Below are 15,123 nucleotides of genomic sequence, written 5' to 3' on the forward strand. Positions count from 1 at the left end.
TAATCCCATATACAGTTGACCCAACCCTGTAGGCTTTTAAAAAGACAGTTAAGGCCTTACTGTTTTCCCCAGTGCTTGGGTCAGAATGAGTAGAGTTCCAAGTTGGTGAAGTAAATATATTTTAGCCTGGATCAACATGGAATTGTTTTATTTTGCCTTAGTGGTATGTATAATTTTTTGTATGCCATGCAGCGTCTCATTGTTTGAGTTGGCCAGCCATATAAATGTTCCAAACAAATAAATTATCAGAGACCAGAGAAGACTAGTTCTTATATATATGTTTATTTTTCAGAATTTCATTTCCAGTTGAAAGTGCAAAAAGATTTGCACTGTAGACTGAAAACTGAAATACTAAATCTTGGATAGGCCATTTCATCTTGAATAAATTATCGGTTGGTATTGCAATCATGAAATGTACATATTTGCCAATCTCAGAGGAGCATTCTAAACATACATGCCTTGCCGAGATAGACTCTGCCCATCTAGAGAGGACCACTTGATGGCCTCTCCTCTTTGTGAAGTTTATGGGATATAGACCAGGCAACAAACAATCTCATTGCCTTCTTTATAAGTTATCTTTTACTTATTTGGTTTCGTGCTGTATGTTTTATTGTACTGCTACCTGCTCAGAGTCTGTTAGTTGTCAAACACAGCTTGGTCCAAGGGTTGCCTCTTCAAAAGAGAACATGTTACTACTCCCTTCAGAGCAGACAGCATTACCCCCTCCCTCAAATAAGAATTAAGTATTTTCTGGAGACTGCTACTCCCACCCCATGTATTCACCTGAAGAATCCAGGATGGATGTATATCCAGGGTCTCGCCCACAGGTGACAAGCTTAAACTACAGAGAACCCTGTCTAGCTCCCGAGGTTCCACAACCTCAAAAGAAACACTGATTTCATCACCATGAACTCTATCCATTTGGCATAAAGCCCAGACTGGATATGAGCAACTTTATTTGACAGGAAACTCTCAAACTCCTGCAGGCACTACATTCTGCTCATTTTCCCAAAAAATGCCTGGGAAACCCTAAACAAGACTGCTGGGTTGGAAGTAATAAACATGGAGAATAGTGTCATCTTGCTGCTCTTACTGCCACTGTGCAGGCTCAAATATGAGTTCTTAGCAGAAACTCGGTCATATTTGCTTCTGATTTTTCACCATTGTTGAAAAATTCAACCCCAAGCTATAGTATCTGGTACAAAAGATTTAGCTGTTTTATGTCATGACACCTCTGTCTGGTGCCTAGTATTCAAGTGTATGAGGTTGCTATGCTATAAAAAGAAGAGTTCTAGAGGTAAGATTTAGCTTCCGCCCATGTGAAACTTCACACAGTCATTTTCAACTTGTAGCACGTACCCTGTGATGATTCTAGGCTGTGTAGAACACTTATCAGAATTCAGATGTTGTGACTAGATCTCTCTCATTATAACCTGTAGTGGAAAAATTCGCCTTATAGAAAACCAAAGCAATAGAAGAGGTCTACACTGGTTTTCTTTATTAAGCTAGGAAAAGAATACAATGATCACACGGTTCCCAGCAAACACATCTAAGACCCCTGACATTGTACTAACATGGATCTTATATAGATTACACCAGATTCGGATAGGCTAACTGGATAATTAGTTTACAATCATCTAAATAAGGAAATAGGGCAGGGGTTCCTAAACCTTTTACCATCACACCTCCCTTCAGTGTAATCTTAATGTACATACCTCCCCTAAAAATCCAAACACCAAAATGAACACTGGCAACAATACAATGAAACTTTATTTTTAATAAAGACATAAAAAATATAAAAGCAAATTTTGTGCCTTCACCACCATGTTACTCACTTGAAACTAATATTTTAGACTGCCCAGAGTTTCTCTTAGTGAGATGGGCAGTGATGAAATTGAATGAATGAATGAATGAATGGTGGGAAAGGTGGATTTACAGTATTGTAACAACGTATACCTAAAAGGGAGGACTCTGTCTGCACCTCCCCAAAGGAAGTACACCTCACAGTTTGGGAAACCCTGAACTAGGGGATGACACGAATTGTAGGTGGGGGTGCCTGCTTTCCAGGGGGAAGAGATCACAACATTGACAAATTTGTATGATGGATACCAAGTAAATTACTCTTCCTTGTTATTGCAACAGTGTGATTCTTACTTTCTAAATATAGGAAAGCCTGAATAAATTTATCATCTTCGCCCTTGAGTAAATCAGCATAGCTTGAGGACTTCCAGTCTACCTATCAAAGCTTCTTTAGATACAGAGAGGATGTTAAATAGTACAGTATATCGGTCTTGTCAGTGTTATGAAGATTGGTAAGGCAGTTTGACCTTGCTACACATGAGGTAAAAAGAATGCTGTGTTGCAAAGCAAGCAGTTCCATATGGGGTTGCCAACTATTGCAGCCTTCTGAGTTCAGACTTATTTGCTATAGCCTTTTACATTCTTCCAGTTTCGTTATATAATGCTTAACAGTTTAGAACTCTATGCATCTTTTGTGAGAGATTCATAAAGGGAACTTCAGTGTTCACAGGCAGTATTTCCATCAACATCATGCCCAGTTATGAATTTCCAGAGATTTGATCAGAGGCAGTGATGGGCTTTATGGACTTGATTTAATTTTTTTTTAAAAGCAATTCTTATGTTTTTAGGGCAAAAGAAAAACCTAAAGGATTTTTTTTTGTTGTTAGATAGGTCATGTCAACTAGCATAACAATATTTTATTGTTTTGCCCTTTAGCATGTACTTTAATATTGTCCCCTGTCCTATCTTTCCTTCAGGTCAAATGCGGTAGCTGCAACATTCCCAAACCTGGATTTTTTGATTTTGAAGGAAAGCAGAAATGGTATGTAAAAATAGTGAATGATTTCTAGATTCTGAGTTTCACCCAAATTCCTAAAAAACTAAATGCAAAATTGCTGTATATTCAAACTGTGCAGTTATTGAAAGGGTCTTAAGATCCATATGTGTTATTATATTTTCAATTCCAGTTTCTCATAGAAATGATCTGAATTCCCCATTTGATTAGCTTGTCTTATTTAAAACTTAAATTCAGTGAAGGCAGAAGTTGTCTCTCTTTTTAATTATATAATGGTCATGTGTGATAGCTGGCTTGTCCAAGAAGAATGGAACAGAGTTCTCAGAGTTTTGATTTGTGTACACAAAGGCAGATCATTTTCAGAACGATGGCTTGCATACTTAAAGACAGATTTCTGTAGGGGCCTACTGCCTCCCAGACACTCTTCTTTGCCTTCTGGACCCACCATTCCCCTTTCTCTCCATTATTTCTCTGTATTAAGACAGCCAGTTTGGGGTAGTGGTTAAGGTGCTGGCCTGGAAACCAGGAGACCGTGAGTTCAAGGCTTCCCTTAGGCATGAAAACTGGCTGGGTGACTTTGGGCCGGTCATCCTCTCTTAGCCCTCAGCCCAACCCACCTCACAGGGGGGTTGTTGTGGGGAAAATAGGAGGCAGGAGTATTACATGCGTTCACCGTTTGAATTGACCATATGTATATGTATTTACCTAGTCTACCAATTCTGTCAAAACCCTGGCTTAATGGGGTAGCATCTGAAGAGAGGAGGGTGATCTACCCTGGTTCTTTCTCAGAGACGAGATGTTAGGGATAAGAATGAGAACCGGGGTTGCCTTTTATGACCCAAGGCTTGGGTCAGATAATGGAACCAGCCCTTGTGATATCTTCAAATTCTGCAGTTCCAGTCTGATTGATCCACACAGCCTCCAGTGTCACCATTGTCAGTTGGAGGAACAGAAGGTTGAAGGGTTGAAAACTAGCAGATTGCAGGGTTGGGCTTCCTGGGAGAAATAGCCTCTTTGGGAACCAAAAACCATGATGACAACTAGCTGAGCTCAGACGGGGCTGGCTTCTGGGAACTCTAAAAGGCAGAGAATGAGGCAGTTACTGGAAATAACATTATTTGCCTTTTTTCCCCATCTATCTATCTATCTATCTATCTATCTATCTATCTATCTATCTATCTAATCTATCTTATCTATCTATCTATCTATCTATCTATCTATCTATCTCCCTTGCCAACCCAACAAATCTACTTCCACACATCTCCTGCACTGATGATACAATCTAGTATGGTAATGGAATATTTTCAACCCCAAAACCTAGCTCAGAAAATTCTAACACAAAATTCTTTATATTCCTATATGGGAACCTGTAAGTAAGAATGTTTTCCTGGATATATCACTATTCTAGTCTGACCCAGTATAATATCTTTTGGCTTTGGGCTCACAGACTGCCTTGAAAAACTCTTAAGCTCTCTCATTTACTGGCTTACTGGCTCACAATCTTGACTCTCCCTGAACCTTGATTTTTTAATGATATTTTATCTTACTAGATACGATTCTTTCTGCCCTGCCAGTCACTGAGAGTGGGCTTGCTCAAGATTCCTCTCCTGGTTGAATTGAAAGGAATATGGAGTAGGAGTCAGGTGTTTTCCATAATAGCCCCCAGTTTATGGAACATGTTGGACCCTCCCTAGTTATGTTTTGTAAGGCCCTTTATTTTAGCAGGCCTTTAGCCCTTAGGGTACATTGTTGGTGGCCAATTATATGAATATAGTTGGGTTTTTAATGTTTTTTATGCTGTGTACACTGTCCAGAGTCTTTTAGTTTAGGGCAATACCTAAATGCTGTAAAATAAATAAATAAGCAAGCAAGTGAGGTTGCTACTGACTAGTATCAGTAGCTCTTTCATGAAACTATGTTACAGTGTAGTTTGAGAGTTAATTGGGGAGGAGAACAAGTTACTTTTAGGAAAAATTCAAAATAGTTTTGATGGTCTGTGTAACTGACTCATTGTATTTATCAGAAGACAGGCTTAGATTGAAAGCATATAGCTATTCGGATCTGTCTAGATTTTATATGCATTTATGAGTTGGCTAATGTAGTGTATAAAACTGACCTATGGTAATAAATTGGAGATAGAAATTGATGTATGTTCTATTAAATAATGGTTCTTCAATTCCATCTATGTCTTAGGGAAGCTTGGAAAGCATTGGGTGAGACAAGTCTTGAGCAGGCAATGAGAGAGTACATTGATACTGTGAAAAAACTGGACCCTACTTGGAATCCACAGGTATGTCAAACAAGTTACCATTATAAATGTCAGTGATGAGGAACCTGTAGCCTCCAGAGGATTTTGGACTACAGCTCCTGATTTCTTACTGTTAGGCATGTTGGAGGGGCTAGAAGTCCAATGACATCTGAAAAGTCATAATTGTCCATCACTTATGTACATGAATATACATATGGGGGCTTCTTGGTTTTGTATGTCTATGAACATTGTGATATTTTAAAGAAGTGGGTTTTTAAAATATGTAATCTTAGGTTGTTATTGTTTCTTCAGAGTGTTATGCTTTACTAACACACATCAAAGCAGCTAGTTATTTGCCAGGCTGAATACAGCATATCGACAATATACTGTGGTTTATCAAGAACTCAATGGATGCCTTTTGTTACCTTTCAGGAATCAAAGCCAAAAGGGATCTCCACCTAGAAGGTTGCAATATATACATTTCTATTTGACAGACTAGCTTGAAAATTCTTGGCTTCAAACTCACTTGCTTAAGGCTAGCTAAAGAATTACAGCCTTGGAAGTTAGGCAGTTAAGAAGTGCAACATTAATTGGTTTTGATGAGTAATCAAAGATAGTGACTGAATTTTAAAAGTTTCCTTCATCAGCCGTATATGTTCAAGAAAATTTAGAGAATCTGAAAGCATTAATTTATTTGTATTTGTCTCTCAGTCTACTAGTGATCACTGTGCTAGGCATGATTAAGATCAGATCTCAGTTTTCTGCCTTTGTTGTACTTTATATTTTGGATCTTGATAATGGTTGGAAACACTGAGGTTCCTTCAGGTGCAGTGCTCAACCCCAGCTTTTCCCGTCCCTCCTGCTAGGATTGAGGAGGCCCTGGAGACATGCCTTCTGTGATTGCAGGGGGAAATGCTAACCTGAACTACCTTTAGGCAATATATTTCATATTGCCCAGTTTAGAATTTTCCAACAATTACAGCAATATTATATATGAAATTAATAATTTATATCCCTCTGTATGCACACTGAATACACAAAACCCTTCAAAACTTTTCCTGAAAAATTGACTTGAAGCACTCAACAGGTGCTACTTCTTTTTCATTCATCTCTCTTCATTTCTTACTGAAGGAATCAGAGCCTTTTGATTTGGAGGAAGCTTTGTCACAGACACAGGAAGACTCTTCCAAAAGGGGTGGGGGAAGCATGATTGTGCACAACTTCTTCCATCAGTGGGAGAAAAGCCCAGAATATTATTATAGAGCAGAAATTTCTGTGATCAGTAAAGCCCCTTTCCATCTGCCCAGAGAATTCTCCGCTTCCCCTGCCCTTGGAAAAGTAAATAATAGTAGAATAAGAAGAGTAGGGGTGAGCACATTTGACTTTGGGGAACTGCTTAAGATCATCTGTACCATTTTGTTGTAATTTGGGTGATATATTTGCAGACTAGTGTGTTCAAAGAACTTTGCTTAATTGATAAGCTAAATCTTACTATCTTATTGATTGGTAGTTCTTGCAAGCTAAACTTAATAAAGGTAAAGGTTTCCCTTGACATAAAGTCCAGTCGTGTCCAACTCTAGGGGGCGGTGCTCATCTCCGTTTCTAAGCCTTAGAGCCGGCGTTGTCCGTAGACACTTCCGGGTCATGTGGCCAGCATGACGACACGGAACGCTGTTACCTGCCCGCCGAAGCGGTACCTATTGATCTACTCACATTGGCATGTTTTCGAACTGCTAGGTGAGCAGGAGCTGGGACTAGCAACAGGAGCTCACCCCGCCGCGCGGTTTCGAACTGCCGACCTTCCGATCGACAGCTCAGCGGTTTAACCCGCAGCGCCACCGCGTCCCTGGCTAAACTTAATAGTTAGCCTAATATTCCTTCATAACATTTTTTGCAGTTACAGATGAAATAATTTGAAAACAATATATGTCTTAAGAGTTCTATTTCAGTGCTGACAACATTGAGTGTAGCTAAGGGGACTTGGTAACCAGAAGCTATCTTTTTAAATGATTTCTTATTCTGATTTTTCAACGCTCTTCATTATAGCTAGTGCTTCCAATTGCCACAAGAGGGAGCTCTGATTCTAATAGTGAACAAAAGTCAATTTAAACAGTAACGTGATGGCTTTTTCATAGCAAAGTATTCATTCAGGCTGCTGAAAGATTATACGGCCAACTAAATTGTATAAATGGAATATTACTTCCTTTCTTTTATTCATCTTTCTATTGAGGGCATAATTGCTCTTCTTAATCAGGCCAAAGATCTTTCTAGTCCAGTGTCTGATTTCCAAAGCAGCTACCATCTCCTGGAAGCTCATAAACAGGGTATGAAAATTGTAACCTTTTCTTATTTATCCTTGGATTTGGAATTAAAGCAAATATATATTGTTTCATTGCTCCTTTATATTCTTTTGTCTTAGTGCCTCGCTTTAGAGTTTTTAGAGACATTTATCTGGCAATTCCTGAAAATGTAAAGGCTCGTTCTCATTTCAGAAATTACACTGCCGAAGGTTTAGTTATACTTCTTTGTGGTGTCCTGTTGTAAATACTTATCCCAATTCCCCAGATTTCAAAAATCTGACATTGCTTTATGGATATATATTATATCTTCTTCACAGCATTTATATACTGCTTTCTATTTTAAAATATCTCGTAGTGATAGCTGTTCTGCACTTGATAGTTTTGTGGATAATTTTCTGTTTTTATGCATTTTTTTTAAGTGCCTCTAGTCTTAGAGAACAAATATGTGACATTCTGCCTGCATCTAAGGTGAGGAGAATACTGAAAGTAGCCATTGTGGTCCTAAAAAAAAGCAGGCTTGAAAAATAATAAAGTGGTCATCAAAACGTACCTACTTCAGGCATGAAATAGGTCTAGGATATATATTTGTTCTTGAAAAATATTTCCTTTATAAAATACCCTCCAGAGGGCAGTACTAACCAGCCAGCTGTTGGAAAGAATGAAGATCTAATGTCTCTTGCTGTTGAAATATTTTACATTTGACAGATAAATCATTTCATAATTTGCTTGCACTTCAGGTATGATACAGAAGAAAAGCAGTTTCTTTATCATCTGCATGACTTTTGTTATGATTAACACTGAGAACCTGTGTTGCATTTTATAGCAGTGTAACTGCGAAACATGTTCACGGAACACAGGGGTTCTCAAACATTTTGGTCTCAGGACCCATTTACATTCTTAAAAATGATTGAGGGCCCCCAAAAGCTGTGGCTTATATGGGTTATATCTATCAATATTTAATGTATTAGAAATTAAAACTAAGAAACTTTAAAATATTTATTTGACTCCATAGACCTTCTGAAAGGGTCTCAAGGACCCCCACACTTAAAGAACCATTGATGTAGCAAATAGAATGGACTCAATTTATTTAGTGGCTCACAGTGTTTCCCAACTAAATCCCTAGATCCAAGATAACATAATAGTCTGCATTTCAACATCTCTGCTGCTTCAGAAAAGCCTTAAAAGTAGTTTCACTAGCACAAATTATATTGTTGTCATGGAGTTAGCAGTTCCTTCCCTTTACAAAGGAAAGAATTTCTCATTAGTTCTATCCTTTAAAGCCTTTGAAAAATAATATAATAAACCATAATCAACCTAGTTTAGCCAAATTGAAAATTATGGATGATATTCCAGTTTCCCCCAAATATTGAATTATTGTCCTCAAAATTATCCTGTTGAATTAAAAGTGTTTGTTAAACATTTACAACATAACATTTTATAGAGATCTTATCTCTATATTCTTGGTATAAAATATGAGAAGTCAGATGAACTGCAGAATCTCTAAACTGAGAACTTAACATTAATGAGAAACCACTGTAAGCAAAATCAGACCTCAGATCTCTCGTTACCTTGATTATGCAAACTAAAAAGATGATGCATTATTAACTTGCCCAATTAGCAGTCAGGAAAACATATGATTAGATTTTACTGTAAATTGAGAAAAGTTCAAAGGAAAAATAAATCAGGCCTTGACCTAATTTATCTGTGGCATTATATCCTTGCTTTCCATTTTCATTTTGCCAGCATAAGAAAGACAGTATTAATTATATATGTTTTGTAAAGGAAAGAGATTCTTTCACAAATCATTAAAGTTTTCAGTGTGTGCATTTCCATTGTGGTATGAAAGATTACTTATATACGTTAAAATAAACTTTGCATAGTTATATTCATGGAGTATAATTTTCTGTTTCTCCAAACAATGATTTAAGATTTTACTCTGTTGTTTATTTATTTATTTATTTCATTTTTATCCCGCTTTTATTATTTTTATAAATAACTATACTCTTAAAATTGTAATGCAGTATACGTTCGTGCATATTTTAGTTTTCTGATCCTTTTGTACTCTTAAATGCTTATCAGTCAAAAGCCTAAATGTATTCATATTTATACTCAACTATATAAATTATATGAAGGCAAGTTTTTTATTTAAAACATGCTGTATTAACATTATAAAACCACTTACACTATTGTTTCTTTGATATTACACTGTACAGATTAGTTCTTTTTAATTACTAAAATAATAAGAATCACTATCAAATATGTGGAACTATATTTGAAAGGAAATTTATTAAAAATTGAACAGAATGCTTCATATTGTCATTTTAGCTTTAGAAGGATTTGCTTCTGTGAGTACACTAAGCAAGGATAGGAAATATTTTAATGCCTAATGGGACAGATACAGTTTCTTCATCGAAAAGCACTGTTGAAACAACATGGAAAGATTCTAAGGCTGTACTGGTTTCCCAGTTAGCTGTTCTTTTCTCTTGTATAAATTATCAGGTAATGTATAACAGCTTGTATTTGGACAGAATTGCATTAAAATGTTGCTGTTGCATATCTCTGTTTTCATATCTGTCATGAATAGCAGTTAGTAAATTGCTATTAGGACAGGTTGAAATGGCCCTTGACAAAGTATTTGATTATTACTTGACATGATCTGCTGTGAAAAGCATCTGAGAGGATTGTTGATGATACCTGAACATGCCTTTCCCCAAATTACAGAGCAGACGTATGTATCTTGAGTTAAGCATGTGTTGCCTTCAAGCAGAAGGGTATAGAACGGAACTGTTCACGTTGTTGCATTCAATTTTTAAATGAGTATCTACTCTTAAACTGGAACTTATTCAAATATAATTCATGCTTTAATCCTAGCATTTAGAGCAGTTTACAAAGATACTCAAAATTTTACATTAAAAAGGATGGCAATTTTTAATATAATTTGTTCTAAGAGAATGAGAGAAAACCACCTGATTTCCAGTTTAACTCTTTGCTTCAGTTTAAATTATTAGCTGGTGATAATATTTCATTAAGAAGCACCTTAAGACAGACACTCCTTTGTGTTGGATAAGCAGGTAAATTTGCTTAACCCTGTTGATAGGAAAGCAAAAGTTTTGTGCAGAATAATACCCTCTGTATATGCTGAAAGTTGGTACTCAAGATAACAATGCCCATTTGTGAAATGTTCTATATCCATATTGTGGGGTGCCCTACATATTTATTATACAAGGTGGCTAAAATATAAGTTTTGTAAGAGATCCTATTCAAGGAATAGCTTTCATACAGATGATAAATCATTAAACTGACTGATAGTGGTTACAAGTTTAAATTGTCAGTGTTGCCTGAATGGGCTTTTTTGGGGCAGGAGGAACCAAGCAACTACTTCTTTTAAACCTAATCTGAATTATATTAATTGCCATTTTAATCTGAAGATATTAATTGCCTTGTGAATAGCTCATAGTCTGGTAAATAAAATGGTGTCATATATCATGTGCTGTAAACATTGGCAAGGCTTTTGGTGCCTATAAGACCACCTGTCTTTCCTTCCTTCCTTCCTACTTTGGTATGTGGCATTTTTCTTCTATTGCAGTTAAAAAATCTGAAGATCCTGTAAATATGAATAGTACTGTATAACAATTTCTGCTTTTGAAATTCACTCAAACCATAGGTTCTAGTTAATGAGAAAAGTTAAATGGTTTTATTTAAAAAATACTGCAAGTGTGGTTTGATTTTTGTTGTTTTTGTAAGCTATTTGTTTTTTCTTTGAATTTATGTCTCTTTAAATTTATTGCCTCTGCTTTATTTATGACATAATCATTTTGATTTTAGCAATGGATTGAAATATAGTACTGTCACATTAGCTCCTGGAATTTGAAAGTGACATGAAATAATTTAAAAAATGCATGCAGCATAGGACTTTTCTGGAAGTTCATGTTTTCTTCTCATTCAGTTACCAGACCTCAATATTTTTTCCCTTGAATTTCTTTTCACATTACAAGATTTTTTAAAATTATTATTATACAGCAAGAAATTCAGCTTTGAAGCTTAAAAGAACCCAACTAACGTTATTTTCAGTCTGTGCTATGAATTTGTTTGAAAGTCGTGTTCAGAAAATGCTGTATCACCGTTTGAATTGACCTTTTTCAGGGAATGCCCTCTTAAATGGAGATATGCAGTGCCTTTTCCTCTAGTGCTGAGCTAGCAAAACCATGAACTATGGTTTGTCATGTAAGAAGACAAACAACGATTTGTTATGTAACTGTTAATAGACTATGTGATACTTCAGTAGACAAAAGAATTCATCTTGTACCTATTTGAAACGGTACAGCAGTCGTTTTTGAGACATTGTAAAGACTAATTCAATCTGGACATTCCATACATCAAATTATAAGTCAGGGTTGTAGGCCTGAATTAGCTTCTTGGATAGACTTGTATGGTACAGCAGTTTGGGATCACTTTTTTTTATCACAACATCTAATTTTTGTAGGTTGACTTCTTTTATCTGTCAAAAATAGACTCTACTTATGTAATTGATGATGCAGCTATCTTCCTTGCCTTCCTTTTGGTTATACTGTAGTATGATTATCTTGGTTCATTATTTTTTAAGAACTGTGAAAGATTGCCTGAAAGCAACTAAAAAATTTCTCAAGATCATGTTTGAGGTGGCATCCACCCATGTCTTATTTGCCACTGCATTTATAATTAATATGTAATGGATGGCTGCTTTAACACTGTGAAACTATTGCAGTCAAAGACTGAAGCTGTGGCTCACCTACTATATATGATGCAAGATGATATGAATAATCTTCATGAATGATTTTAAAATACCAGGATAACTTTAAACACATTTTTAGACAAAATGGTAACTCATAGAATCACATGGAGAAGGAATAGCTTTATGATGCAAGTTGGGTTGTTTATTTGAAGTAGTAGATCCAAGAGGGGAGTAGTCTGGAGCCCAACTGACTGGGCCAAAAACAAATTGGGTGCCTGTTTGTTGGCATATGCTCTCTAGTTGCTGACATCTTGCTCTGTCATCTGGATGAAAGTGTGGGGGCTCCTGCAGAGCTGGCTGCCATCATATTTTAATCTAAGCAGAGAAAGCCAGATGGACGTGTGTCTGCCCAGCTGTGTTCTAATGCTTGCAGGAATATTGTTTGCAATGCTGTCGCTATGTCGGGACCGGATCAAGAAACAACGCTGAATGAGTGCATTCCAACTCTAGTTCTTTATTGTTCTCGCCGAATAGACAGAAAACTTGCCAGACTAAAGCTATCCTAACTAACCTACGGGGAAATAGCCCAGGAGAGTCTAGGGCAGGGCTACCCTGACTCTCTTTGAGCCCCTGGTAAGGCTTTCCAACTCCAAGTCCTCTTATCAGCTTGGAATGCATTTACTCCTTCCTGGGAATCAGCGGCAGCCCCGAATTCCTCATAACTTGTGGAATTCCACCACAAGCTATGAGGAACAGGATCCTGTCTCATTTTCTCCTTCAGCTATGCTTCCGTGCTGCCCTAAAGCATAACCCCTGAAGTTCCATTGATAATTAACACCAGTTGATTTTCTTTTTTCATCTATTCCTACTTGTTGATACCCACCTTGCCTTCTCCTTATAAATGGACAGATTATGGAAAAAGGAACAGAACACAGCTTTTACTGGCAGTCAGCTAAAACAAAAAGTTGGTGGAGATTTTTTCTTTTTGCAGACATCTAAACTAAGAATAGATAAAGATACTGCAGTAGAAATGGCTACTGCCTCCCTCTCCTACTGTGCTTCTAATTACCATAATCCTGTTGGTAGCAGCTAAGAAGCTAAACAGAATAGGGAATACTGTAGTTAAGGTTCTTAAAAGCAGCCACTGCTCATAGTAGTTCAGCTGCCCATTCAAAATACGTGTGTGAGTACATGCACCCATGTATATTTACATATTGTATTAAACAGCTCTTGTCATGTCTGAGAGACCAGGATTCTTGGGAAACCCATGATCTTTGGCCTTAGAGGAAGATGACAAAGGGCTTGGCCTATGAATTTTTTTTTCTCACCGGTAGGTCTTACTTTTTGCTCCCATAAAATAATTAGTGTTATTAAAATACATGTTGGTGTTTTAAATTGAATGCCTGTGGGCTTGGGCAGAGACTCCTTCCTCCAAGGATTTGTAAGAATACAAGGGCAGATTCCTTCACAGATTGACATGAGCTATTTAATTAAAATAAGTGTAAATAGAGAATTTCTCCTGAAGATACATGAATCTATTTTATGTTTATGCAAATATGAAGAAGCTTCTGTGACTGTTTTTGTTAAGCAATACAGAAGATGCAATTCCGGCTTATGAAGTAAAATTCTGTTAATACTAAAAGTAATCCCTGAAAGAGAAAAGGAGCATCTGTTTATGAGCAGAGTATATTTGCTGGAACTAAGCACAACTGTCAGGGGAACTGGCAAGAACTACGCTGAGCCAGAGTTGCAATCTAGTTTCTTTATTGTTCCCACCATATACAGATTCTTGCCAGACTAAAGGTACCCTAACTGATCTAAGGGAAAAATACTCCTGGAACTCTAAGGCGGGGCCAGCCTAACTTTGTCGGCCTCTCAATGCTGTGAGAACGTTTATCTCCCTGGAATGTTCTCTCTCCTCCCTGAGCTCCAAGATCCATCACAACAACCCACTTGATTGCAATATCTAGGTTTATGGGGAAAGTCCTGAAGCCTCAGAGTGGTGAGATGGAATAATTCAACCCTTATCCCAGCAGCTGTCCAAGGGAAGAAATACGGTTGATAATGAAAGGGTGGGAAAATTATTACTACCAGGAAATAGAGATGCTTGTTGAATTTTCTGCTTCAGATCCGACTAACATGACTGGCCTTTGGTTCTAATATTTTGACTTGAAGAAAGGGATTTCTCTTTGTTTTCCTAACTCAGGCCACACATTTCTTGCCCAGCCCTGACATGTATGAACAATTATCATAATTATTGCATTTGGAAGACAAACGTTACCAGAATTTATGGTTAATCACAAATACAAGCAAGTCTCCACTTGCCAGCCCTTTGAGGTACTATAGTCCAGACAGGAAACCAAAACCAGGAGTGCTAACACTACTTTTCTTGGAAGGTTACAGTAACAGAACCTTGCAAGTCTGAAAGCACTTCCCTCCTCCCCGCCTTTGCTTTCCAGAGAACTAGGGTGGGTCCCTTCTGAGATGCTTTCTCCACCCCCATCCCTCCTTTGGACTCAGATTTTGTTTATTGGACCATTATCTAGGCTGCAGCTCTTCCTCCTGCTCCCAAGGTTATTCTCACATCCCATTACACCACTAGCCCTTGAAGGATTCATGGCAGCTTAGTACATTGTCTGCTAATGACTTTTGTTCTTTACTGTTACAGAAGTAAATCCAAAATAGTGAGTGATATAATCATTCACTTTTTAGTGACTAATCAAGTTTACATCATTTCTGAACTTCTGTGTAACGATAATTATGTAGACTGAGAGTGTGGATCTAAGTATGATGGTAACAATGAATGTCAACTTCCCACAGAAGTGACCACACATGGCTCGGGTGAGATATGTGGAACAGTAACAAATTAGGGAGATGTGGAGGCTGCTTGAACTCTCTAGAAGTAACATAATGGGGATTCAGATTGGGACTGTGATGGGCAGAGGGAGGTATGGTGGGGCAATTACAGGAGAAGAAGGTTCCATATCTTTGATCTTCTAAATCAGCTGATCTGTCCTGGGCCAATTTGGCTGAATTGTCAGGAACTGAT

General features: G+C 37.3%; 1 protein-coding gene across 2 annotated transcripts in view; it reads left to right on the forward strand.

Annotated features, from left to right (window-relative positions):
• The window catches only part of ACBD6 (acyl-CoA binding domain containing 6), a 138,291-nt gene that overhangs the window by 1,888 nt on the left and 121,280 nt on the right, over positions 1-15,123 (forward strand). For both annotated transcript variants that reach the window (XM_063298457.1, XM_063298458.1), the window contains exons 2-3: positions 2,778-2,842; positions 5,009-5,105. In XM_063298457.1, the coding sequence (XP_063154527.1) occupies positions 2,778-2,842; positions 5,009-5,105 (162 nt within the window). The remainder of the gene's footprint in view (positions 1-2,777; positions 2,843-5,008; positions 5,106-15,123) is intronic.

The sequence above is a fragment of the Candoia aspera genome, chromosome 3, assembly GCF_035149785.1.
Source record: "Candoia aspera isolate rCanAsp1 chromosome 3, rCanAsp1.hap2, whole genome shotgun sequence".
Lineage (NCBI taxonomy): Eukaryota > Metazoa > Chordata > Lepidosauria > Squamata > Boidae > Candoia > Candoia aspera.